Genomic DNA, 27,981 nt, shown 5'->3' on the forward strand with positions numbered 1-27,981 from the left:
AAATTAAAAAAAAAAAAAAAATCATTGTCCATATCTGATGAATAAGCAGTGTTTGTCCCGGAGTGTTATAATTAAAATGATTGAATGTTTGACTAAAAAATCATTGTCCATATCTGATGAATAAGCAGTGTTTGTCCCGGAGTGTTATAATTAAAATGATTGAATGTTTGACTATATAATTTTTAAATATATATATCTGGAGGCTTTTTCTGACTTATATCCTTTGAACATATAATTTAAAAAAATCAACTGCATAGTATTACATTGTACAGATGTATCTAATTTAATCATTTTATGTGTGTTGGAAATTTAGGCTGCTTTCAATTTTTTGCCATTATAAAACTGTAGTGGACATAAATCTTTATGGATATCTGTAATTACATTTTTAAGAAATCCATAGAAGTAGGATTATTGGATTCAAGGCTAGAGGTCCCTGAGACTAGTTTACCATGTTTTTTTTAACTATAAGGAAAGAAAATTTATCATTTAGAAATAAAATTAACTTTTTTATGTTTAACATGTAGAATAGTCTTTCCTATTTGACTGTTATTGAAGTCTTCTATAGCAAAGTCCAACCCATCCTTGAAGGCTCCACGCATTCCAATACAATTTCTTGGTCTTCTCCATACCTCTCTTATCAAATTTACATTATTTGTGTACATGTCTAATTATGGGCTCCCCTCTACCTTTCTGATTCAATGCAAGTTTCTTGGTGCAGCTTGTCCATCCTTTCCTGCCCAGAGCCCCTGATGGAATGCTGTGCATGTAGTGAGCATTCAGAATATGATTAATTAAACCCAGCAAAGATAAATGCTTGAGCAGTCATCCTCTTAGAACTTGTCACAGCTTTATATATGTCCCATCCCTTAGAAATAATTCCTGTCTTCATGTCATAACCTGTGGAAGACTTACTTATGACATGGACTTTTGTGGTATACTTTTAAAAACAACAGCATTTGTTTTCTGACCTTTAGAACTTGATTATTCTTTATATGTTAAAGTTTATGGATTTTTATACAAGTCATTAGCATCTAACATTTCTAAATGTGGTATCATGTCCAATTTTTCCAAATGTCTAGCTCAATGACCTGGAAAAGAAGCATGCCATGCTTGAAATGAATGCCCGAAGCTTACAGCAGAAGCTGGAGACAGAGCGAGAGCTCAAACAAAGGCTCCTGGAAGAGGTGAGGGGAAAGCACCTAGTAAATTGAACCAGGTGGGATTTTGAAATAGAAAATTTGTTACTTTCAGGTGGTCAGATCCAAATTAGACCTTCACATTTTGAAATTGGGATTTTTGAGGAAGGGTAAGGTGGTTATTAATGCTTCTTTTAAGGCATTAAAAATATCAAAATAGTACATCATGAAAGCAGAGGGTCCCTTTTTCATCTCTAACCTGAATGGTATAATAGTATCAAGCATATAGTAATAAGCATGTGCCAAAGAAAAGTTTATTACAGGTGAATGAATATTGAGTTTAATTATTCTTTATCATTAATATCCAAAGCATATTAGGTTATTCAGGCTAATAGAACATCCATGCAAATTAGCTTAATGCACAGGGCAGTGACTTGATCAGATTATGCTGAGTACCAAATTTCATGAAGACTTTTGAACATTCAGTTAATTCAGTTAAAAAAAATTGTGCCCTGCTTTTGAGACCTAAAATGAGAAGCTCAAATTGATCTCCTAGACACATCCCTTATGTTATTTCCTGTACCTATTAGCACAATTCTGAAAATTGCTATTTAAATTGATGACTGCTCCCCACCCCGACCCAAAGCCCTGTATGTTGAATCACTAATGATTGGACTTTGTTCATTAGAATTGGCCTACAAGGATAAATGAATTTACAAAGATATCTAATGACAAGTTTGAGTCCAAAGAGGTTTTCTGTTTAACCCATAGTGAGCCAGACAGTTCAATTAGCCAGAATTCTCTATTCTGGTTAATTGAGGTTTTACTGTATGCTATCCATAACTCTTGAGACACTCTCCTGATAGAAATACTATTGCTATGCTATTAAGTTTGGAAAACGTGTTGAAATTTTGCAGGTCAGTATGAAATGTTTTATGGAATGATAGTTTTAAAATTATAGGTAGGAAGTTCACCAAAGGTGGCACTAAAAACCCTGTAATAAAAAAAAAAAAAACCCCACTGCCGTCGAGTCAATTCTGACTCATAGCGACCCCACAGGATTTCCGAGGCTGTAAATCTCTATGGAAGCAGGCTGCCACATCTTTCTCCTGCCGAGTTGCTGGTGGTTTTGAACCACGAACCTTTCAGTTAGTCATCCATTGCTTTAACCACTGCACCATGAGAGCTCCTTAATAGAAATTTTTAAAAAATCTCCTGGTGGTCAAATAGATAATTATGATGTTTTATCTGGGGCGAATAGGCAGTCTCCCCACTTCAGGCACATGTTAGGAACAGAAAGAACAGAAATAATCAATGACCTCACCTGTCCTATTTTCCTTCCGGGAAGGAAAAGTTGGCCCTGATAGCTCAATACTTTGGTCCAAGGTTACATGGTGAGTCAGTGACAATGCTAGGAATAGAATGCCAAAATCCTGATTCAGTCCCCTTGTTCTCACTTCTCAACTACACGAGAACATTTCCACTTTTCCAGACTGTGCCTCACAGATAAAGTTTTGAGCACAGACATCTGGCTGACACTGAGTTTGTGGCAGATTCCAGCAGACAGTTGAAACCATTATGATACAAAGAAAGATCTTTTATTATCCAAAATGTGCTTAGGATTCTTGGTTATAGTGTGCACTTCATAAGCATATGACCAAGGGTTCAACCTAGATGTCCTCTTCATGGGTACAGAGACTTTAAAATGGGGCCAGAATCAGAGTGTCTGAGTTGGAAGGGATTTTTTGTGTCATCTAGTCCAAATCCTGGCACTTGTACTCCTGATCCCTTTATCCGTGCCCATGCAAGACTTTACTAATGGATCTTTCTCCCAAAGCTTTCTTCTTGGGCCCAAAATGACCTCAGAGGTTTCCTGAATGTGGCACTTTACAGCCACTATCGGTCCATTGGAAGTAATACCAGAGTTGAAAATCCATTTGCTAATCCTGGTCAAGTTAATCTCCCACCCAAACTAGAGAATCTCTTCCCCAACACTCTTCACAGGTGGGCCACGTTGAAACTCGGCCTAAATACTTACAGTGACTTTGGGCATCCCAGCCCATTTTTTTGGCAACTCAAATTCTTTAGAAAAGCCCTTTCTTATTTTGAACTAAAGTCTGAAACTTCCACCCATTGGTTCTATTAGGTCGAAGTATGAAATTGCCATTATTTGACTGTTTTAGAATTTTGAAAACAGTAATTTTATGATTCAACCTAATGCTTCTGCCATTTAGAACATTAGAGAGTAGTCTGGTATCACCAACAAAAATAGGAGATTAATATTGATTAATAATCAAAATAACTAATGTTTAATTAGCACTTACTATGCGCCAGCTACTCTTCGGAGTACTTTACATAAAATGACTCACATAATCTTTGCGACAATTCTATGACATAACTACTTTCATCTCCGTAACACTCAATTAGATATCCAAGTGACCCTCCCACACCAAGTAATCTTCTCTTTTCTAAAAGAAACATTTCAAGTCCCTTTAAGCTTTGGATGTACTTTTCTGGTAGATTTTTCTTTTCAAAGAGAATTTCCAGAAGCCCATGTGGTCTGAACAGCACCGAATACAGTGGGGATATCTCCACCTCCATACTGGGGTCTATAAACCTCTGCCAATTACCTGGGCTCTTCGGTAGCTTTATCACACCATTGACACATACAGACCTGCCACGTTTTCTCTTTTGTTTTCATGTCTTTATGTTCTATATTTGTACAGTTTAATTTAAAAAAACAAACAAACAAACAAGTCTCCTTGTTGAACTTTCCCCTGTTGGTTTTCATCCGCCCTCCATTCCGCCAGCGTTGTTTCAGACTCTGGTTCCTTCATCCAGCTTCTTCGCTCTTCCTCCTGGTTTCCAGGTCCAAGCACACAGCTCAAGCTCTCTTTTCAGTCTAATACTGACCCATGAATAAGCCTCCACTTGATTCTCTCCGAGAGGGCTTCCAGGAAGCAAGTAAATGGCTTGGAAAAACATTTTGTAGAGCACAAATGTCACTCTTGTTTTTCATTATAGTGAATAGCCAGCCTATTTCTTGGACAGCTAATGGACAGTTGATGTGTTTATCCTGGAAAAATATTTTGGGCCTGGCTGTCACCAAACAGATCTTGTCTCCACCAGTTGTTTCTCTGCTTCCTTCCTAGTAATTAATGTTGTCCTAAAATAGTGGTAAGAAACTAAAGCGGGTCATTTGCAGAAGAAATCACTCGTACTGCAGGGGACTGATAGCTCCCGTTAGGAGGTTATCTTAGCTAGGGTTTGTTTGTTTCCTTTTTTTTTTCTTCTCTGTATTTTAGGGAGTTGTGTGGTTTGGTTCAGAAATTCCAGGTTGTGCACACAGGCCAGGTGATGTTTTTAGTTACTAACAGGTATCCTTTGCTTTATGGCAGGACCCCACAAAGTTGTTTTCTTCCTCCCCCTTCCAAACATTCAGCGCACTTACTTTGAAAACTAAGAGAGTACAAAATAGAATTCAGTAAATATTTACAGATATTAAAAAATAATAATAATAACAATCCTATGTCACAGCCAATGAAAGGGAAGAGGTTTGTGGAGTAGGATAGGATGGGAAAGGCAGGCAGAAAAGTGAAGAGATAGCACCTGAACTGGATGGAGGAAAGAAAGAAAAAAAGGGATGGAGAGTACTAAAATTTAGTAAGCATGTACTGTATGCTGGACACTGTGCTCAATACGTCAGCCTGTGAGAGGAGGTGTTATACCCACTTTGAGATGAAGAAATTGAGGTTCCAGGAGGTAATATGAGCCACCCATGGTCATATGACTGATAAAGGTTAGAGTCAGGATTTAAACCAGGGTCTATGGGATTCCAAAGCACAGGTTCACTCCACTACACTCTGATGCCTCAAAGAATTTGCTACCTCTCAAGATGAAGGCCAGACGAGGAATAGAAATGGAAAGAAAAACATGGTGAGGAGAAGTAAAGTAAGACAGAGGGTGTCAGCACATTCTGAGGCCATCAATGGTCCTCTGCCTGCTGGGGCTGAGGACTGAGATCTGCCACTGCCTTTTTTTTTTTTTAATGTTGTTGTTGTTGACAATATACACAGCAAAACATACATCAGCCCAACAACTTCTGCATATACAGTTCAGTGACATTGATTACATTCTTTTGAGTTGTGCAGCCATTCTCACCCTCCTTTTCTGAGTTGTTCCTTCCCCATTAACATAAAGTCACTGTGCCTAAGGTTCTTACCTAATCTTTAAGTTGCTGTTGTCAATTTGATCCCATATAGATAGTTCTTAAAAGAGCATAATGCTCAAGGCAGACATTTTTTACTAGTTAAGCTAAACTATTGCTTGGTTTTAGGAAGACTTCAGGGGATATTTTTGGTTTAAGGTTTAAAGATTATCTCAGGCCAATAGTTTTAGGGGTTCATCCACCCTCCATGGCTCCAGAAAGTCTGGAGTCCATGAGCATTTGAATTCTGTTCTACATTCTCCCCCTTTTGATCAGGATTCTTCTATACAATCTTTGATCAAAATGTTCAGTAATGGTAGTGGGACACCATCCAGTTCTTCTGGTCTCATGGCAAAGGTAGCATTTGTTCATGGAGGCAATTAACCACACATTCCATGTCCTCCTCCTATTCCTGATTCTCCTTCTTCCTCTGTTGCTTCAGGCTAATAGAGACCAATTGTTGTGCCTTGGATGGCCACTTTCAAGCTTGTGCATAGTCAATGGGGTCTTAAAAACCCTTCTTTTTTTAAATATTAAAAAAAAATTTTTAATTGTGGTGAAATGTGTAACAAAATATATGTCATCTCAGCAATTTCTACATGTACAATTCAGTGACATTGATTATCTTCAAGTTGTGTAGCCATTGTCACTGTCCTTTTCCAAATTATCTCTCCACCATTAAGATAAACTCAATGCCCCTTAAGCAAAAAGTCCCCTTTCTACCTCCCTCCCACCTCTGGTAACCACTAATAATCTTTGGTTTCTGTATATTTGCTTATTTCACATAAGCGAGATCATACAGTATTTGCCCTTTTGTGACTGACTTATTTTGCTCAGCATGATGGTTTCAAGGGTCATCCATGTTGTGGCGTACATTGGGACTTCATTTCATTTATGGTTGAGTAGTATTCCTGCCATTGCCTTTTGGAAAACTCCCTTGGTGATGATTATTGCTCTTCAGCTGATCTCTGTCCTTGAGTCTGCAGAGGTCTAGGCTACCAGGGAAGAGGTGATTTGGGCCGCAGCAACTGTGGTTAGACCGCAGCCTGAGGGGTGGATGAAATAAGGCAGAGTCTCATCCAGATGGCTGCCCTCCTGCTTTTTAGAAACACAAGCTTTTTAGGAAAGAGCCATGAAACCAGCATCTTTATAGCCTGCCCTATTTTCTGATAGACTTCCATTGTAAAAATTGGAGTGAGATTTGCAGCACAAAAGTATTTCTTATATACTAAATTGAATTCTTCTTTTCTGGGTTTTACTGACACTTGAACAGAATCTGGGATCTTCCTCTTTCATCTTCCCCATGCTGTGGAAACGTCTCCTGTAATTTTGATTCTTTGTGTACTTGTTGGGGTCCTCACTCTGATGAGGTGTGTATTAAATTAGGAGTGATCTGATTCACCTGTGTACTTCACCCCACCTGCACGAAGTGATTTCCTGTATCAACAATTGAGATCTTAAAACAACAAATAAGGACAAGTCACTGAAACATTGCCATAGCGCTAAGTCACTCTGCCTTAGATGTCATCTCAGATGGCTCATCCTCTTAAGTACCAAAATATCCTTAATTAAAACCCTGACTGGGAAAGGAGACCCCTCCCAACCCCAGCCTGGACTCCCTGTTATGCTGGAGATCCTGTGACTTGCTGGCCATCAGAGATTTCTGTGAAAGTTCTTTTTAACCATGCATGCATCATTTTGGAATAGAAGACAATTGATAATTCTGGAACGCCATGATTTCAAAAACTGCTGTTTTGGTGCTGTGTCTGAAATTAGTTTGGGAGTAGGAACTGTAGTGAAACAAGTTGTATCGTGTGCGGTATTGACACTCTCTCCGGACCTTCTCCCAACCAGCAAGCTAAATTACAGCAGCAGATGGACCTGCAGAAGAATCACATTTTCCGCCTGACTCAAGGATTGCAGGAAGCTCTAGACCGTGCTGATCTGCTGAAGACAGAGAGGAGTGATCTGGAGTATCAGCTAGAAAACATTCAGGTGAGGACCAGCAAAGGGTAATCGTCTTAAAACTTGCCTGTAGTGGTAAAGCATGATGGCTAAAAGCCAGCTGAGGAAATCATCAGTGTCTTTATGTGGTATGCTGATGAGCTATCATGAATCCTTTTATCTTTTCCTAATATTTTATTATAAAAATTTCCAAACATTCTGAGAAGTTGGAGGACTTCTGTAGTGACTACCACCTGGATTTTACAATTAACCATATGCTGTCTCGCTCCCTTTTTTCTTTTTTAAGTCTTATTGTTCGTGAAAATATACACAACAAAGCGTACACGGCTTCAACAAATTCTACATGAACAATTCAGTGACATTGTTTACATTCTTCAAATTGTGTAACTGCTCTTGCTATCCTCCAAATTATTCCACCACCATTGTGTAACGTCACTGTCCCCTAAGCTTCTCGTCTAACCTTTTGAGATACTGTTGTCAGTTTGGTCGCGCAGAAATAATCTTTGAGAGTGCCCAATGCTTAAGGCAGACATATTTTACCAATTTAGCTAAACCGTTGTTTGGTTCAAAGCAGACTTCCAGGAAAAGTTTTGGTTTAAGGTTTAAAGTGTAAATATTATCTCAGGGCAATAGTTTCAGTGGGTCATCCAGCCTCAATAGCTCTGGAAGGTCTGGATTCCATTGAGAATTTGTAATTCTGTTCCTTTTTTTTTTCTTTTTTCACCTGTCTATCCATTGATCAATCCATACCTTTGTGTGTGTATGTGGTAAGAGTGGGACTAAATAAACGTCGACTCAGCACAGTTTGTCTTGAATTTTCATATGCTCCTGCCGCAGTGATTTTGCTTTTTTCACTTTCTTAAAGGACCAAATTTAAATGCATGCTTCTTCCTGGGTCTGAGGTTATTTTTGTTTTCATGTATTTTAGGTTCTCTATTCTCACGAAAAGGTGAAAATGGAAGGCACTATTTCTCAACAAACCAAGCTCATCGATTTTCTGCAAGCCAAAATGGACCAACCTGCTAAAAAGAAAAAGGTGGGTCAGAGCGTTTGTAAAGTGGGAGTTGACAGTTTCGCTTGATCACTCATGATTCATTGGATACCACTATGATAGTTAATTGGAGCAACAGAGATGCAAACATTTTGCACATTTTCTTATTCTGATTGAAAAACAGATTTGAGATCATTAGAATAGCCCTTACAAAGAATATCTTTCATTGATCAAGTCTTCTAATCAACTTCTTTATGTTCGTGGCCTTTAAGATTGTAGTGCCCTTCTGTTATGGGAGTGATTTTTTTTCCTAAGTTATTGGGGAGGCGGGTAGTATGCAGAGAAAAAGGTTTATATACAGGTCACGTGTATGGGACTCCAGAGGAGTTCTTAGGTCATGTGTACTGGGCTCCAGAGCGACTGGCGGAGGGATTGGCTGCAGGTCTACACAGGGATGCTGGGGTCACACACACGAGACTCAGGGCTTTAGAAATCTTCTGGTCCAGTCCTTTTGATTGACTAATGAAATGACTGGCACTCAGGTAGTGAAGTAACTGACTAGATAGCTGGACCCTACACCGTGTACTGTACCACCCCTTTTTATATTGTAGCAGACAAACAAATTCAAAACTTTGGACATGGGCATGTGTGGGTGCACATACTGAAGGTTGCTTTTAATATGCCCAGTACATGCTATCTTTAACCACTGTGGCCCTCACACTAGGTTTAGCTAAGTGTTCTCAGTTCTAGAAAGGTCTCTGAGGAGCTTGCAGTTTCCTTCCAAAGACATTATCATACCACGGTAGCAGTGGCAGCAGTTTTACAGGACAGCCTTGGATGACTTGGAATACCTAGGGTGGCAGACTGGAGCCAGCAGTTGGCCTAACTATTCCCAGTGCCATCTTTACTGTATGAGGGTTATAGTAACATTCAAGGGCAGCCCTCCTACTTGGGGTGGCTGCACGGGAAGAATTTTCTTGCTTACTGTGTGACTGTGTGTTTTTATGCTTATGATATTTAATCTTTTTTTATTTTAGCAGCAGTCTGTTACGTGGTTATGTCGTTTGATGTAGTTAGGGGCTTTTTTTTTTTTAATTTAAATTTTTTTTGGTCACATTATTGTTTTTTTTTTTTTCTTCCATGTATAGTAAATGTTTCCATTTGCATGTTTTTAAAGTATGCCCCTGGTTTTGACATCATTTTAATATTCAATTTTTTTCCTTTGATTCCTTTTTTAAAACACTCATCTCTGTGTGTTGTAACAAAGCATCATGAGACCAATTCAAATGCAAGAGTGATTTCTGAGCCATCTCTCCTGACTCCAGCCTCCACTTCCATTTTTTGAGGGTCAAGACTGTCAGGAAATGCCTCTCTGGTCTTGAGAATACTCAGGGAAGAGGTGGTGGCGATGTGAGCATCTTTAACCCTCTTGGTGAACACTTCCGCACCGCTCTTTTTTTTTTCAGCTGGCTGGAATGGGCTGTGGCTCAGCCTAACCTTTTCCCCCTTCACATGCCATTTTTACTAAATACACTTACAGTGAGTATGTGCCTGGCTTTTGTGGTTCGCTCCTCCTGAGTCAGATTTCCTTTAGCTAGTTTAAAGTGCCAGTTTCCAGGAGTTAGGAGATATCTCTGTTTCCATTGCTAGGGTTTATTTAGTCGACGGAAAGAGGACCCTGCTTTGCCCACACAGGTTCCTCTGCAGTACAATGAGCTGAAGGTGGCCCTGGAGAAGGAGAAGGCTCGCTGTGCAGAGCTAGAGGAAGCCCTTCAGAAGACCCGCATTGAGCTCCGGTCCGCCCGGGAGGAAGGTAGGGGCTCTCTCCACCCAAAGTGCTCAAAGCCATGGAAAAGGCAGAAGGCCCATCTCAAAGAGATTGATTGAGACTAACCCAGCGCCTTTATTTGCAGTCCATAAGCTTGCAGTCCAGACATCCCGAGTCTGAAAAGCCTTTAACATCCTTGGCATTGCCTATTTGGTGTGACAAGTGTCCTTTCGGTCTCGGGCTCTTGAAAGACAGCTCAGGGGCGGTCCACTTGGTTTGGTCCTCTTGGTGACCCAGCTAACTTCTAGGCATTGTACTGGTCTCTCGACAGCTGCCCACCGAAAAGCCACAGACCACCCCCACCCGTCTACGCCAGCTACCGCGAGGCAGCAGATCGCAATGTCTGCCATTGTGCGTTCACCCGAGCACCAGCCCAGTGCCATGAGCCTGCTCGCCCCACCTTCCAGCCGCAGAAAAGAGTCTTCAACTCCAGAGGGTATGTTCGCAAGGGCCTAGTGGACTTTTTTTTTTTAAAGTTGGCTGAAATGCAGGCATATGGTGAAAATTACAAGTGAGTCACAAAGAAATGAACAGTGAAATGTAAATCTCCCTCCCAAAACCCCATTTTCCTTACCCAGAGTCAACCATTGCTTCTGACCATTGTGTTCTTCCAGAGATAGCTCACACATTTAACCAATGTCTATAGGATTCACATATTTAGGTCATATGATTACAGTCAGCTCTTGTTATTCACAGTAGTTTTGTTCTGTAAAGTTGCCAGGAACACTGAATTAGCAAACACTAAAGCATTGCTTCTGAGAGAAATACAGGGTTAGGTTCCTGTGAGCCTCTGGTCAGCTTTTTGTAAACTGATCAATACATAACCTTATATTATGTGTGTTTCTGTTTAAAGACGCCTTATTTAATGTATACTGCTGATTCATTAACACTGAACTCACGCCAGCAGCACTGTAACTCATGTCTGAATGAAGCTTATCTAACACGTCTTTTCGCTGTAAGGCACAGCGCTTCTTGCGCTTGGGAATCCTTTTAAACTGTGAATTAACCAACAAAAAGCACAGAAATGTGAAAAATGTGACAGCAAATAAACTGAGAAGATGACACTTGATTACAGTCTGAGAGCCGAAACAAGAAGATAGAGCGTTGCGTTATTCAACCACTGCTGGGGTTGTCGGGTGACTGGAATTTTTTACTGCTCTGTGCATGTCCGTGAATGACCAGGAAAGTTCCATGAGTATGGATTTTGGGGTGACAAATTTTAGCGAGTAGGTGAACTCATGAATATAGAATTCACAATGAGGGTTGACTGTATATTTTAAAAATATGAGAAAATACGTCTATATTTTTTCAGCCGCTTTTTCTTTTATAAAAATTATAACACGATACACTATACACTGTAAGATACATTTCTTTCAGTTAAAATGTTAGAGTGTTTCATACCAGCGCATATGGATCTTCTTGTTCTTTTAAAAGGCTTCATAGTATTCCGTTGTGTAGATGTACCATTCACGTATTTAATCAGACCTCTCTCGGGGGACATTTAGGTTGTTTCCAATCCCTTGTTACCAGGGCAGATTATCCAATAGGCAAGGTAAGCACGGGCTTACTTATGTTTACTTACTTATCTGCAGTGAACAATTTCACATGGGTTTCACCACATTTTTGATTACCTTGCTTACTGGGTAATCCGCCCGTCAGGGATTATACGTTTGAAAAGAAGCTTTGATTCTGTAGGAAGTTGCTATGGAATTAGGAGAGAGACAGATGCCAGATATACCTAGAAGCAGAATCTTTGATGTGATGGAAAAATGCGAAATTGTTCACTACATGCGATCTGGTAAGCAAGGTAAGCATGGCGCTTACTTTGCCTATTGGATAATCCGCCCCTGGTTGTTACCATAAACACCCTGCAGTGAACATCCTGTGCCTCTCTGGACATTATGTTTGTAGGATAAATTTTTGGGAAATGAATTGTTGGGTTAAAGGTTATGTGCGTGTTGAGTGTTGGTAATTTGTGCCAATTTATATTCCTACCAGCGTGAGACTCTTCTTTTATTTAACATAATGTTTTCTAGGCTCATCCAGGTTGTAGGATATGTCAGTACTTCATTCTTTTTTTAATGACTGAATAATATTCCCTTTTATGGATAGACCACATTTTGTTTATCCATTCATCTGTTGATGGACATTTCGGTTATTCCCACATTTTGGCTATCATGAATAATGCTATTATGAACATTTGGGTTCATAATATATTTTTAATTCTCTTGAGTATATGCCTAGGAGTGGAATTACTGGGTCATATGATAAATCTATGCTTAACTTTTGAGGAACTACCAAACTGTTTTCCTCAGTGGCTGTATACCGTTTTATATTCCCACCAACAATGTATTAGGGTTCTGATTTCTATACATCCTTTCCAACACTTGCTGTTTTTCTTTTTTTAATTATAGCCATCCTAGTGGGTATGAAGTGGTATCTCATTGTGGCTTTGATTTCCATTTCCCTAATGACTAATAATATTGAGCATCTTTTCATATGCTTAATGGTCATTTGTATATATTCTTTGGCGACGTGTCTATTCAAGAACTTTGCCCAATTTTAATCGGCTTGATTGAGTTGTAAGAGTTCTTTATATATTTTGGATACGAGTCTCTTACCAGAGATATAAATTGCAAATATTTTCTCCCATCCTGTAGGTTGTCTTTTCATTTTCTTGATGTTGTCATTTGCAACACTGTAATCACTTTTTAAGGAGCCCTAGTGGCACAGTGGTTAAGTGTTCAGCTGTTAACCAAAAGGTCTGCGATTCAAACCCACCAGCCGCTCCGTGGGAAAAAAATGTGGCAGTCTGTTCCCATAAAGATTACAGCCTTGGAAACCCTATGGGGCAGTTCTACTCTATCCTGTAGGGTTGCTATGAGTTGGAATTCACTCGATGGCAATGGGTAGTGACTTTTGAAACTTTTCCTCCAGAATTCAGTCGGCGTCTTAAGGAGCGCATGCACCACAATATTCCTCACCGATTCAACGTGGGACTGAACATGCGAGCCACAAAGTGTGCTGTGTGTCTGGATACTGTGCACTTTGGACGCCAGGCATCCAAATGTCTCGGTAAGAGCAGCGGTTGTACACTTGCGTTCGGTACCTGCACATCTCCACCTAAAAAACCTGTCAGGTGGAGATGGGTTTTTTTGATGTTTTTCTTTCTCATCATACAGCACATTCATTTTCAAGCTTTTAGTTTTCAGTGGGAGGACTCTATTTTTCCCCTGTAAAAGGAGTGAGTTTAGACATGTATTTCAGCTCATGACTGCAACCCACTGAGCAAAATGTCTTGGGCTTTGCTAATTTCCAGCCTTCTTGTCAGGCTGGTCTGGCCCTACCTTTAGGCTGGGTGGCAGTGCCAAGTGCAGTGTGCAAATGTGTCCTTTACACACCTGTTTGTGGGCAGCCTGGGGAGAAGCCAGGGAAACTGGGTCAGGAACACTTGGCTCTCTGATGTCCTCTCTCTGCAGGCACCTGGCACCTGGGAACACTTAAGGCTTGTGTGGTTGGCAGGGCCAGACTGATGGGGCCTGGCTGGAGGAGGAGAAGCCCTAGGGTTGGCTGGTAGAGGAAGGGAACAGTCCAGGATAGGCCAAGCATGTTTTCAGATTGTTCACTGCTTTTCCCCAGAGTGCCAGGTGATGTGTCATCCCAAGTGCTCCACGTGCTTGCCAGCTACCTGTGGCCTGCCTGCTGAATATGCCACGCACTTCACCGAGGCCTTCTGCCGTGACAAAATGAACTCCCCCGGTCTTCAGACCAAGGAGCCCAGCAGCACCTTGCATCTGGAGGGGTGGATGAAGGTGCCCAGGTAGCGTTGCAGGGCAGCTTTGGCTGGGGCAAGTGCTGGCATGGAAGGCCACAGTGACTTCCCTTCCTGATGTTTTCTAGGGAAATGTCTTTTCTGGGATTCCCTCTCCACCTGACCCCTCCCTTCTGTCTGACTCTTCTGAGTTCAAACGTTTTCCTTTTAAATCTTTATTTTCCCAGGAATAATAAGCGAGGACAGCAAGGCTGGGACAGGAAGTACCTTGTCCTGGAAGGATCTAAAGTCCTAATTTATGACAATGAAGCGAGAGAAGGTAAATTAATGATTCAGGGGGAATTTCATTGCACGTGGTTAACCCAGGTCTCCGAGTATTGGTGTGAAGGCTTTGTTTTTTGGATTGCATTGAAAGCCTTCTTACAGTTTTCCCATTTTTGAAAGCTAAAAACCAAATGACTTCTCTAAAGATTATTGGTACGATACTCACACCTATAGGTCTCCCCTCTGAAGAACCTGCAGGGTGCTGCCCTGAAGAGTCTACCTGCTAATACACCTTCAGAGAACTTCTGCCTCAGTCAACTAACCCATAAATCCGCATCGTCATCAGAAATTTGACTGTGCTACTCATCTGACACACTTTATTTTTTTTTTATCTTCCCTCTCCGCCTTCTCTGCGCACCTCTTCCCCTCCTCTTCTGTTCTCGTGTGCTTCTCTTTACATGCATACCCTGTTTCTCTCCCTCCCACTCTTGCTCTCTCTCCTTCTTTTTTCTCTCTTCTCCCCTTGTTCTTGTTCCTGTTCTTTGGTTTTTCTTTCTGCCCTTCCTCTTTGCACCAAGCTGGACAGAGGCCGGTGGAAGAATTTGAGCTGTGCCTTCCCGACGGGGACGTATCTATTCATGGCGCCGTTGGTGCTTCAGAACTCGCAAATACAGCCAAAGCAGGTGAGGAGGAGTGCTGGAGGTGGGCCGGGCTTGAGGGTTCAGAGGTGGGGAGGCAGGGGTGAGGGACCTGCAAAGGAGACCCACCGGCCTCAGCTCTCCCGTCGTGTCAGAAGCTGTGGCTCTTGTGGTGTGGCGGGGTCTTGGATATCTCAGGGCTGTCCCTCCAAGCAAGAATAGTGGGAATCCACACCCAACCCTGTGCTCTCTGTGAAATCTCCTAGATGTCCCATACATACTGAAGATGGAATCTCACCCGCACACCACCTGCTGGCCCGGGAGAACACTCTACTTGCTAGCTCCCAGCTTCCCCGACAAACAGCGCTGGGTCACTGCCTTAGAGTCAGTGGTCGCAGGTGGGAGAGTGTCTAGGGAAAAAGCAGAAGCCGACGCTGTGAGTATGACCATGGTCACTGGGGCTTGTGTTTGTAGAGCGGGCTGGCTTGGTAACTGATCTTAAAGACGGAAGTCCTGTTGGCTGTCATGATGTCCTTTGGGCTCCATCTCTGAGGGGTGATGGCTCGACACCGTTGCATGACAGGTGATGCAGGCCAGGCTCTGAGAAAGCCCACCTGGCACCACAGGCCCCCTCTCCATAGCATTTAGAATGGGAACCAGCAATATTAGCCAGTTCTTGGGGTGTAATAAACCCAAAACCAAACCCACTACCATCGAGTCGATTCTGACTCATAGCGACCCTGTAGGGTTTCCAAGGCTGTAAATCTTCATGGAAGCAGACTGACATATCTTTCTCCTGCAGAGCAGCTGGTGGGTTCAAACCGCCGACCTTTTGGTTAGCAGCCAACTGCTTTAACCACTGTGCTACCAGGGCTCCTTTAGGGCATAATAGGTCTCGATTATGGCAATAGCAGCATACGTACTTATAAGGAAATCCTCTCGTTTGCTCTGATGGGGTCGTGTGGTTGGAAGGTTTGAGTTATAAGCACTTTGACCCTGAAGCAGCACAAAAGGCTGTTGACAGCTGAGTCTACTTCAGGAAGGCATTTCACAGCCTTCTCAATTGCTTCTGCAGCCTTTGTTCTTCTGTAGGCAGGCTTGAAGTCTTACTTACTTTAAGTGTTCGAAGTGTAGGTGTGACCTGATTGGCATCAGTCCGCCTAGATTGTTCCCAGATGCAAACAGCACTCATTGTTCATTGGCTTTTGCTCTATCGGAGACCAAACAGCTCTTTTAAAACACTTGGCTCCTAATAAACACTTTAAGTATTAGCATCTGGAAAATTCTTAACCATGAGCCTTGGGATAAGAGCTTTGCTCACTGTGTAGACCGATTTTGAATGACTTGTTTTGCTGTTACACCTGTGAGCCTCTTACTGAAATCCACGTTACTGTGTGTACAATAGGCCCGTGACTGTGTTTCCTATGAGCTTCCGCCTGCGTGGGTTCAGGTAAAGAGACTGAGGGTCTTGCTGGTCTTCGCCTGAGGCTGTGCTTTGCACTGCTGCAGCCTGGAGGGACGGCGCCTTCCCTGTGGCGTATTAACCCTTTGCAAGTGGAATCTCTTTAGCTTCTGTCCCTTTCCCATTGCAGAACAGTCTCTTGTGTCTACTGTCCTCACTTATTTCCATGTCCAAGCTGAGTTATGACTCAGATGCTAATTAACAACTGCCCAGTGATACCAGTCACACTCACGTCTTGCATTTTGAGCTCAGATAGAAATACGGGGCAAGCCAAGAGCCCATGTGTGTTTCTGAGCATTTTTAGGAGCGGCTTGCCTTTTATTCCTCGCGCAGAACTTCTCTCGGTTCTTGCTTTTTCTCTTTGGATGGTTGGCTCATGAATGGCAGTCTGACCATGTTGTTTCTTTTCTCCTTTCTTTTTTTTTTTCCACCTATGAAAAAAGAAATTGCTTGGAAATTCTCTGCTGAAACTGGAAGGCGATGATCGTCTCGACATGAACTGCACGCTGCCCTTCAGCGACCAGGTAAGTTTTTCTGGGCACTGCCAGCTGGTATCTGGCTGGAGCTACACACAATCAGGGAATAAAGGGCTGTGTAGCTTGGCTGCTCTTTGGAGTTTTTTTGGCACTTGGGATTTTTATGGTGATATGATTATGCTTATGTTCTACCTTTGGACTTCTTCCCCTGCAGGTGGTGTTGGTGGGCACTGAGGAAGGGCTTTATGCACTGAATGTCTTGAAAAACTCCCTAACCCATGTCCCGGGCATTGGAGCCGTCTTCCAGATTTATATCATCAAGGACCTGGAGAAGCTACTCATGATAGCAGGTGTTAGGCCAAGGACATGGCACTTTTTTTTTTTTTTTTTTAATTGTGCTTTAGGTGAAGGTTTATAGAGCATATTAGTTTCTCATTAAACAATTAGTACACATACTATTTTGTGACATTGGTTGCCAACCCCATGACATGTTAACACTCTACCCTTCTCGACCTTCGGTTCCCTGTTACCAGCTTTCCTATCCCTTCTTGCCTTCTCTTCCTTGCCTCTGGGCTGGTGTGCCCATTTAGTCTTGTGTTCATGGTTGAGCCATGTGTATTATTGTTTTTTCGGACATTGCGCTTTTTTAAGGGAAATGATTTGAAAGCCACTTATGCTTGTCAAGCACAGAAAGACCTTCCTGGTCACATAAATGGCTCTTTCCTCTGTGTCTCTATAAACATCTAATCCTCAGCTGATGGACTTTCTCTGTTCAGATCTGGATCCCTCTCAGGGTCCAGTTTAGTACAGTCTGACACCCCCAAGAAACATCTGCTGAGTGAAAAGTGGCCAGCCTCAAAGCCTCATTGAAGGCAAATCTTTTGTCCTAATTGCATCAATACCCCTGTGGGCCTTGACCTTCAGAGTGTGTGTATGCTCTGTTAACACATGCTTTCTTTTATTGCTCTGAACTCCCGTAGATCCTTTATCTGGATTCACCACTTGTTGACATTTGGCCACAGGTTTTTTCTCTTTCTCTTTTTACACACATGCACACACACATTATTTCAGAACCATTTCAGAGTTAGTTGCAGATATTTTAACACCAAGTCCTTCAGCATATCACCTAAGCACAAGAACATTCTCCCATATAACCATGAATTCAGGAAATTTAATCCTTGCTATAATACAGTTATCTGATACACTGTCCATAGTCAGATTCTACCTGTGGCTCCAATAATGTCCTTTATGGTATTTTTTCCCTTGATTTATGATCCAGTCCAGGGTCATGTGTTGCATTTAGTTGTCATGTCTCTTTCCTCATTGAATCAGGAACAGTTCCTTAGCCATTCCTTGTCTTAGACATATTTGAAGAGTGCAGGCCTGTTGTTTCTGTCAAATGTCCCCTAATTGTTTCCTAGAGCAGTCTATCTTTACTTTGGTGGGGAGCACATTTGAAAGTACAGTTCACAGTTCACATTCCTTGATTTTCTGCCCTAGACTCTCAGACAAAAGGCCAAATGCTGTCGTTTTAGATCTAAAACCTGGACCCAAAACATAAATCTGTGGAAAACTCAGTCCATCAGAGTGGCATCTCGTGCCTTTCATTTGTGAAACTACCATCCTGTGCCATTGCCTAACGGATTCACACTGACAAAGCTGTTCCTTTTCCCTCCAGGGGAAGAACGGGCCCTGTGTCTCGTGGATGTGAAGAAAGTGAAGCAGTCTCTAGCACAGTCTCACCTTCCCGCCCAGCCAGACATCTCACCCAACATTTTCGAAGCTGTCAAGGGCTGCCACTTGTTTGCTGCTGGCAAGGTCAGCTTCTCCTCAGGGTCTCAGTGATGGAGTGTTCTTGGAATTGGCACTGCCTCTCTTCCCACAGGGCTTATGATTTAACTTCAAAATTGAGGGTCAAATTTTTATTACTTCCTTTGGGCACCTGAAATAATTTGTGTCGCCATGAAATTTGCACAGGCTTTGAATCTAAAGGAAATTAATGTCTGTGAGAAAAACAGGAATAAAATGAACAAAACTGAAAAGATGACCCATAATTTTTAAAAAGTGTATACGTATGTATAACAGATCCTTTTTAAAAAAGGAAATCTAACATGGAGGCCCAGAGTTGAACTAGATGTAAGGATGTTTTATTTACTGGAAATTGTTAAATTCTAATTTATTGCATTTACATAACAAAGTCAGTTAATAAGAAATCAAGTTAATTCTTGGGTAGTTTCTATCATATTGAAATTTGTCGCATAAACACACTTGCTTGCCTGTTGCTTTTCTGCACTAAAAATATATTATGGGTATAGACACACACGCACATATAATGTTAATGAAATTTGAATTAACCATGTGCAGACCCTTGAGGCTAGTGGAGTTCTGCTGGTTGGAAGCCCTGCCTTTCCCTCCTCAGAAGATTCCTCACTGGGCTTTTGTTCATTTAGTCACTCAGTGAACAATTACTGAGCACATTCTATGTGCTCCACCGAGCCTTCAGAGGGACCTGCTCTGAGGGGAGGGAGGACTGTGGGGGAGAGATGTGACTTCAGCCACAGGGGACCCTGGGGTGGGGACTCAGCCCACTGTTCTCTGAGGGGTTATGGTTTCTGGAGCCCTTTGGCTATGTGGGGGGTTCTTTTCCTGGCCTGTTAAGTGAAAGTTGGAATGATTTAACTGTGGTAAATAATCAAAAGGGGACACAATATAAAGTGAGGGAGTGGCTGGCCTAGGAAGGCGTTAATTCGGAAAGGCTTTTTGGAGGAGGTGAATCTTGAACGGGCTGATGAATGGACATGTCCAGAGGGAACTGGGAATTTCAGACAGGGACCATGGAAGGTGAGAACTCTCTGCTCTTGTAAATCTTAACGTTTGTTTTCTTTTTAAAGATAACATTTCTTGTTTTTCTTTTCTCCCCTCATGCTCTTTGTTGTATTCTATTGTAGTAATAATGTTGCTTTTTTCATTCCTAATATTACTTATGGTGTAGCTCTTATTTGTCTTAATTTCATCAGAGGTATTCTGATTATATTAATCTTTACAAAGAAGCTGATTTTGGCTTTATTGATCCTATTATAGCATTATTTTATTTGTCATTAATTTTTTATTTCTCTTTGCTTTTCCTTCCTTCAGTTCACTCTGGTTTTCCTCTATTATTCTATTACTGTTTTTCTGACTTCAAGTTTAGCTCATTAATTTTCAGGGTTTTTATTCTAATATAAACATTTTAGACTATACATTTTCCTCTAACTACTATTTTAGTTGCACCCTGTAAGATAAGAAAACTTTTTATTATCATTCCACGTAAAGTTTAAAATAAACTTTCTTTTACGATTTCTTCTGTGAATGATGAGTTACTTAGTCATGTGCTTTAATTTCCAAAAAATAAAACAAAAAATCAAACCCACTGCCATCAAATCAATTCTGACTCACAGTGACCCTATAGGACAGAGTAGAACTGCCCCATAGGGCTTCCAAGGACCAGCTGGTGGATTTGAACTGCCAACCTTTTGGTTAGCAGCCGAGCTCTTAACCACTGCACTACCAGGGCTCCTTCCAAAAAATAGTTTTAAAAAATTATAAACTATTTTCATTATAATGTTTGAATGCTCAAAGAATATAAGGTATCTGTAAATTATAAAGCCTAATAATATGGTAAACATCCCTGAATGCACTACCCAACCAAGAAACAGACTGGTACCAAAAATTTGCATTTTCCTATGTATTTCTTTCCTCTCCCATTCCATCCACCCCAACAACTACTGACCTTCCTTTCAGGACTGATTTGAGCAATATGCTTTTTCTCACCCTTGGTGAATGACAAAGATCTGGTTGTAGAAGGTGAAGTCACCTGTTCAGAAAAAGAATTTTGATGTAGAACTCTGTATTTATAGCACATATTAGAACTTTTCCCTTTGGACCAAAATTTTCTCTTATTTCTTATAGCAATTTTTACTGTCTTTTTTTTTTTGGAGTGTGAGGAGACAAGCTTGTCAAAAGAATCTCTAGCAAAAGGCATGTACACAGAAATTGGGTGTGGTGTCGGGTGGGTCTTCTGAAGCTGCCTCTGGATCCCTGTGAAAGACCCTTGCTCTAAAGCGTGGTTTTCAACTGGGGGTGATTCTACCCCTCAGGGGACATTGGGCGACATCTGGAGACGTTTTTCGTTGTCATAGTTAGGGTGTTATTAGTATAGGCATCTACTAGGTAGAGGCCAGGGATGTTGCTCAACATATTACATGGCATATAACTGCCACCATTACAAAGAATTATCTGGTCCAAGAAGCACGAGATGGTGCCCGGCTACAATTACTGAACATATTGATCAAAGATCCTATAGAAGAATCCTGATTAAAAGAGGGGAAATGTAGAACAGAATTTCAAATTTTCATGGAATCCAGACTTTCTGGCTGGATGAACCTCCGAAACTATTGCCCTGAGATAATGTTTAAACTTTAAACTATCTCCTGAAGAGAATGAAGAAAACAAGATACAAGGAAAAGATTAGTCCAGAGGACTAATGCGCCACAACTACCACGGCCTCCACCAGAGTCCAATACTACTAGATGGTGCTCGGCTACCACCACTGACTGCTCTGACAGGGATCACAACAGAGGGTCCCGGACAGAGCTGGAGAAAAATGTAGAACAAAATTCTAACTCACAAAAAAAAGACCAGACTTACTGGCCTGACAGAGACTGGAGAAACTCTGAGAATATGGCCCACGGGCACCCTTTTACCTTAGTAATGAAGTCACTGCCGAGGTTCACCATTCAGCCCAAGATTAGACAGCCCCATAAAACAAAACGAGACTAATGGGGCACAACAGTCCAGAGACAAGGACTAGAAGGCAGGAGGGGACAGGAAAACTGGTAATAGGAAACCCAAGGTTGAGAAGGGATAGTGTTGACATGTTGTGGGGTTGTTAACCATTGTCATAAACAATATGTGTACTAACTGTTTAATGAGAAACTATTCTGTAAACCTTCATCTAAAGTGCAATAAAAAAACAAAAATATCCCTTGAAGTCTTCTTAAAACCAAACCATAGTTTAGCCTAACTAGTGAAGAATGTCTGCCTTGAGCATTGTGCTCTTTTAGATCTATCTATAGGGATCAAATTGACAACAGCAACTTGAAGATTAGATAGGAACCTTAGACGGCAGTGAGTTTATGTTAATGGGGGAGGAACAACTCGGGAAAGGAGGGTGAGAATGGTTGCACAACTCAAAGAATGTGATCAGTGTTACTGAATGGTACATGTAGAAACTGTTGAATTGGTGTTTGTTCTGCTGTGTTATATTCTCAGCAACAACAAAAAATAAAATAAAATACAGAAAAAAGAATTATCCACTCCAAAATGTGAACAGTGCTGCCGTTGAGAAACTCTGCTGTAAATGGATGTTCTTTTCCTAGCTTTGCTACAGAGCCAATATGTACCCTAGTGACCATTCTTTTTTTCATTTTTTCACCCGTTTGCTTTTCAGATTGATAATGGGCTCTGCATCTGTGCAGCCATGCCCAGTAAAGTTGTCATTCTCCGCTACAATGAGAACCTCAGCAAGTACTGCATCCGGAAGGTACGTCTCCCGGGCCCTGGCCAGTTGAACATGGCCCAGGCTGCCCCACTCTTCCAGTGAGCAGGTGTGGAAGGCCTGCTATCTCCGAGAAACAGCACGGGCCTGGTCCCTTCTGCTCTGTAATTGGGGGTCAGATGGGGTGACCTCCTTGAAGAGCGAGACCCTTCCTGGTGGAACCTCCAGAACCACTAGAGGCTGCAGTTCCCCCCTCACTTTTCTTTTCCGGTTTGTAAGCTGCCTCTCAGCATTAGCCCAGTGAATCTAGCCTTTTGTTAAGGGAGGAAGTTGGGTGACTGAGAGGACACTTCCTGTGAGCGAGCAGAAGAAAGGAAAGAATTCTCTGCGAATTTCCTCACCAGTCCCCAGTGACACTTATCAGAATCCCTCTCAGATCTTAAGAGGTTTCTATTAATAACCTTTTGGAGAAGCCAGTGCTCGCTCTGTTTTGATATGTAATTAGGGAGCTGGCTGTCCTCGAGGCAGAGGGAGTTGTGATGATGACTGCAGTGTGCACGAGGTGCTTGTTAGAGCATTAGATTTGCCTCCTTTCCAGAGAAGGTCTCTGTTGTCCCTAGTTTAAGAATAACCCCTGCCACCCCCTACCCTGTTGTAAGCCTGATTGATTTTAGGTGTTTTCATGGAAAGTGAAATCAGGGATGACTGTATAAGGGTCATTACCTGTTAGATTAAACTCTCTGATTCTGGGCAGGACATTGTTAGTTTAGTTTGAGTGCCTACTGGGACCAGGGAGTGAGCGGGCTATTTTATAAACACTTTGCTTAACAATTCTGAAAAGTTGGGGTTGGTAATCCCCAATTTTCAGGTAAGACAACTGAGACGCAGAGAGATCCTAAGCTACGAAGTTGCTACCAAAACTGAACTTCGATTTTCTTTATCATTTAACTATGTCATGCTGCCTAAAAGTTTCTTCATATTTAGTAGCTGAGCAATAGATATTTAGTGATGATGATGATAATGTTGATTAGAGTTTGAACTGCTAAACTTCAGGAAAATTCTCAAAAATTATTGCTTCTGTATAATCCCTGTCTTCCATTTTGAATAAGCATGCCTGGGTTTTTGAAGACACTGGGATTAACCTAAAAGCAGGTAGAAATAAACAGGGAGTAGATAATTAAGGTAACGTTGATGATGATGAATAGCTAATACAGGTTCGAACTAGAAGATTTGCAAGCTAACAAAAAAGAACATTAAAACCACTTCTTCTAACCACCACTGTGATAGTTGGTGTGTTCTTCTAGTCTTTTTTCTCTGATAAGAATGTTGTATTTTTAAATTTCTGTCTTTGAATGCTATCTTTTCATTGAAATCGTGCTTCTCGTCCTTTTGAGGTTTAATTTGACCTTATTTTCTTAGTCTGGAGTGCAGAGAAAAATAAGAAGAGATAGCAAATGGATCTTTAGTCCATTGCATGAAAGGGTTGAACAGGCTTTGTGTGGCAGCATGATTGTGTCTTGTGGCTTGATGAGATGGTTAGGTGGAAGCAGAATGAATAGCTGTAGAAACTTGGCTGTCCTGTGCTAACTTCCCTATCCTCTTCTGCCCTCTCATCTCTAGGAGATAGAGACCTCAGAGCCCTGCAGCTGTATCCACTTCACCAATTACAGTATCCTCATTGGCACCAATAAATTCTACGAAATTGACGTGAAACAGTACACGCTCGAGGGTAGGGCCTGCACCCTCCTCCCCACCCCACACATTGCCCAGGCCTTGCCGAGAGCGAGAGATCATTCCTGAAGCCCCACTTCTCACCTGCCTTTGCAGAATTCCTGGATAAGAATGACCATTCCTTGGCGCCTGCTGTGTTTGCCTCCTCTTCCAACAGCTTCCCGGTCTCCATCGTGCAGGTGAACGGTGCCGGGCAGCGGGAGGAGTACCTGCTCTGTTTCCACGGTGAGTTGCGGCCACCACCCATTGGCTGCGTGGGCTGTAGCCTCAGCCCAGCCTGGCCATCACCATTCTGAGTCCTCAGGGACACCAAGAAACCCAGACTGGGTCCATTCCAGGGTTGGGGATTTGTCAGTGCGTGTGTGAGGCAGGGCAGATCCTGCTGGTGGTGGAGAGAATGTTGTTCCTGTGCCACCGAGGCTGCCTGGGGGGCCCCTCTCCCTCACCAGTGTGCTGGCCTCGTCCAGTTCTATCACATTCTTTCCAAGGAGTGGGCCGTTCTTTCCTTCTCTGTCTCTGGCTGTTCTTTGTCTATCCCTTTCCTTTCTCCTTCTTCCTCATAGTTGCAGTTCCACTGTTATATAGTGTTAAGATCAGAAATACCTAATTATCTGTGAACCCAGATTTTATTTTTAATATAATTTTTTGAAGAGGTATGCAATCCTATGGTTCAACAATCAAACAATTTAAAAAGGTATACAGTGAAAAATCTTACCTGTATTACCTTCTCCTTTCTTATTCTCTTAAGAGTTTCTCTTTCGTTTCTTCCCTCCCTAATCTCTGGGTCTCTGTCTCTCCCTCTTCCTCCTTGTCTCCCTACCTCCCTCTCATCTCTCTGTCTCTTCCTCCTTCCTTTCATCTTTCCTCCCTTTCATTGGAACCCTCTTTAATAAATCACTTGTCAGGTGTGGCTCAGCAAAGGTCCCCAGGTTTTAACCATCCAGAGTCCCCTGGACTCTCTTCTTCTATCAAAGTGTGTGTCACTGACACCCTCTCCCTCTGCCTATGCTAATACTCCTGGGCTCTTGGCTCCCTGCAGAATTTGGGGTGTTTGTGGATTCTTACGGAAGACGTAGCCGCACAGATGATCTCAAGTGGAGTCGCTTGCCTTTGGCCTTTGGTAAGTGGGGCAAGGTGTGGCAGGCTCCTCTTTGCCAGTATCTGGTCTCCTGGGAAAGACTTGTAGGTGGAGTTCTTTCTGGCCTAAAAGTTGTGCTTCTGGATTCCATTAGACACCAAGCAACGTATCTGATAGTCACAGGAATAAATGTTCATGGCAGAGATTCTGAGGCGTGATGAAAAGTTGCACGCGTCAAATTCAGGGAGGCCAGCGGGCTACAACCCCAGCTTGTGAAACATTTCTTAGGCTCTCATGACGGAAAGGAAACCATTGCCTGTGGATTTCTTTAAATCAACTTCAAAGGCCAAATAATATCCCATGGCCCAGCTAAACAATTCTTAATTTAACCAGTTCTAAGTAGGTAAAGCACGCTAGGTCATGTCCATTCTTTTTGTAAGTGTAAACAACGCTGTGATAAGCATCCTTATTTATACTCATCTTTGTGCACATAACAGATAGTATCCCCTGATAAGTCCCTAAAAGTGGAGCTAGAATAAACATACACACACACACAAGTGTTCATTGCTACGGAACAAGCTGTTCTAAAACTAGTGATTGCCCATGATTCTATGGGTTGACGGGACAGTTTTGCTTCATACGGTGTCAGTGGGGGCACTGAGACCACTAGAAGGTTGTCCTCAGAAACACGGCAGGCAGTGGCGATACGGAGGAGCTCAGCTTGGGCTACTGGCTGGGAAGCCTCAGTTTCTCTCCATCTGGGCCTCTTCCAAGAGTGCAGAAGCAAAAGCTGGCAGGCCTTTTCACTTCCACCACATTCTGTGGGTTAAAGCAGGCCACAAGGTCTGCCCAGATTCAAGGCAAGGAGACTACACAAGGTCTGAATACTGCAAGGCATGGAATAGTCCAGTACCAAAGTAACAGTTGCCATGAGGAGTAATACTGATAATGCCCTTTTCTTCTAAGGCAGGAAGCAGTGCAAATCATGTCATCTGACTGCAGTTACACTGTGATTTAGTGAGATGGTATTAAGAAGATCTGAAATACCTAATTCTCTGTGAACCCAGATTCTTTTTAGTTTTTTGAAGAAGAATACAAGCATATGGTTCAATAATCAAACAGTTTAAAAAGATAAACAGTGAAAAGTCTCACCCATATTACCCTTCTCCCCTGAAGGAAACCACTTTTATGAGTTTGTTATCCTTCCAGTGCTTTATGCAAATTCAAGCACATAAAAATATATATTCTTATTCCCACTTTCTTATCAGCAAGGTAGCACAGTTTATACATGTTCTGTACCTTACTTTATGCACTAAATAACATACCATATGAGTACATAGAGAGCTTCCTCATGCAGTTTACAGCTGTGTAGAATCCTGTAGATGTACCATAATTTATTTAACCAATCCCCTATTAATGGACACTGAGTCATTTCCCATCTTCTGTTAATAAACAACATGGCCATGGATAATCTCATACATACATCATTATGCTGGCACATGGGTGTATCTATAAATTCCTTTACGTGGGATTGCTGGGTCAAAGGATGCACTGCAGTCAGGTTTAAATTTCTCTCTTTTAACCCTTCTTGCCCCACACTTTCCTCTGTGGTGGCTCTGCAGCCTACAGAGAACCTTATCTGTTTGTGACCCACTTCAATTCACTGGAAGTAATTGAGATCCAGGCACGTTCCTCTCTGGGGTAAGCATGGCCCTTCTGTGGTTTGAAAACTTCATCCGAGTGGGGTAGGGTGTTGGGGTGTGTGTTTCTTCCTAACCTGTCATGAAGGTAACCTGTGGTATAAACTCTCCTTTGGGATTCCGCAGGACCCCTGCCCGAGCGTATTTGGAAATCCCGAACCCACGCTACCTGGGCCCTGCAATTTCATCAGGAGCAATTTACCTGGCTTCTTCCTACCAGGATAAATTAAGGGTCATATGCTGCAAAGGAAACCTTGTGAAGGAGTCCAGCACTGACCACCACCGGGTCCCCTCCACCTCCCGCAGGTACCGCACCTCTCACCTTCCTCATTACAGGGCCCACACTGCTTTTCTGCACAGCAGAGGGAATCTTGCTAAACTGGTTGAAGGCTCCCCAATCTTCCCTTTGTCCTCAAGCAAACCACTTATTTCTTTGAGATCTTCAGCATTTAAATGACACAGTCCTTTGTAAGCACCAGACGGATTTTAAAATGCCTCTTTGTAAAAATAGGAAGAGAATCGTCTGGTCTTTCTCTGGTGGGTGTTTTTTTGTTTTCAATTGTGCTTTAAGTGAAAGTTTACAGCTCAAGTTAGTTTCTCATACAAACATTTATACACACATTGTTATGTGACCCTAGTTGCTATCCCGATCATGTGACGGTACACTCCTCCTTTCCACCCCAGATTTCCCGTATCCAACCAGCTCCTATCCCTTTCTGCTTTTTCTTCTCACCTCCGGACAGGAGCTGACCATTTAGTCTCGAGTATCTACTTAAACTAAGAAGCACACTCTTCACGAGTATCATTTTATGTTGTGTAGTCTCTGCTGGGTGTTTCTGGGGTCTCTGTTTGAATGGTACAAGAATCATGCATTCATTGCTTTAGCAGATATTTTGCCATGCTAGCTGTTGAGCTTACTGCAGGGGACAGAGTGGTGAATAGCCCCTCCCTGATCACAGCTGCAGCCCAGTGGGAATAGACAGCAGTCAAGTAATTACAGCACAATGCAGAAGGATGAGGCTCTCATAGGGTCGTTTAAAGCACTGTGGGAGCTCAGAGGAGGGCCTCTGGCCTAGACTTGGTGGCCAGGAGGAATTCCTGAAGAAATGAGGTAGGAGTCTGGACATGAGGAGTGTTCAGCTAGGAGAGAAAGGCATGAGTGGAGGTCTAGAGTGTGAGACAAGGAGAGTGGCCAAG

General features: G+C 42.2%; 1 protein-coding gene across 2 annotated transcripts in view; it reads left to right on the forward strand.

The window, feature by feature from the left end:
- The window catches only part of CIT (citron rho-interacting serine/threonine kinase), a 180,839-nt gene that overhangs the window by 144,393 nt on the left and 8,465 nt on the right, over positions 1-27,981 (forward strand). For both annotated transcript variants that reach the window (XM_004379026.1, XM_004379027.1), the window contains 19 exons: positions 1,080-1,184; positions 7,198-7,338; positions 8,237-8,344; positions 9,950-10,112; positions 10,399-10,563; positions 13,065-13,202; positions 13,767-13,947; positions 14,127-14,218; positions 14,742-14,846; positions 15,068-15,237; positions 16,707-16,787; positions 16,954-17,089; positions 18,418-18,557; positions 22,228-22,320; positions 23,896-24,004; positions 24,103-24,231; positions 25,046-25,126; positions 26,707-26,785; positions 26,911-27,090. In XM_004379026.1, the coding sequence (XP_004379083.1) occupies positions 1,080-1,184; positions 7,198-7,338; positions 8,237-8,344; positions 9,950-10,112; positions 10,399-10,563; positions 13,065-13,202; positions 13,767-13,947; positions 14,127-14,218; positions 14,742-14,846; positions 15,068-15,237; positions 16,707-16,787; positions 16,954-17,089; positions 18,418-18,557; positions 22,228-22,320; positions 23,896-24,004; positions 24,103-24,231; positions 25,046-25,126; positions 26,707-26,785; positions 26,911-27,090 (2,396 nt within the window). The remainder of the gene's footprint in view (positions 1-1,079; positions 1,185-7,197; positions 7,339-8,236; positions 8,345-9,949; positions 10,113-10,398; positions 10,564-13,064; positions 13,203-13,766; positions 13,948-14,126; positions 14,219-14,741; positions 14,847-15,067; positions 15,238-16,706; positions 16,788-16,953; positions 17,090-18,417; positions 18,558-22,227; positions 22,321-23,895; positions 24,005-24,102; positions 24,232-25,045; positions 25,127-26,706; positions 26,786-26,910; positions 27,091-27,981) is intronic.

Source organism: Trichechus manatus, unplaced genomic scaffold (assembly GCF_000243295.1).
Source record: "Trichechus manatus latirostris isolate Lorelei unplaced genomic scaffold, TriManLat1.0 scaffold00061, whole genome shotgun sequence".
NCBI lineage: Eukaryota > Metazoa > Chordata > Mammalia > Sirenia > Trichechidae > Trichechus > Trichechus manatus.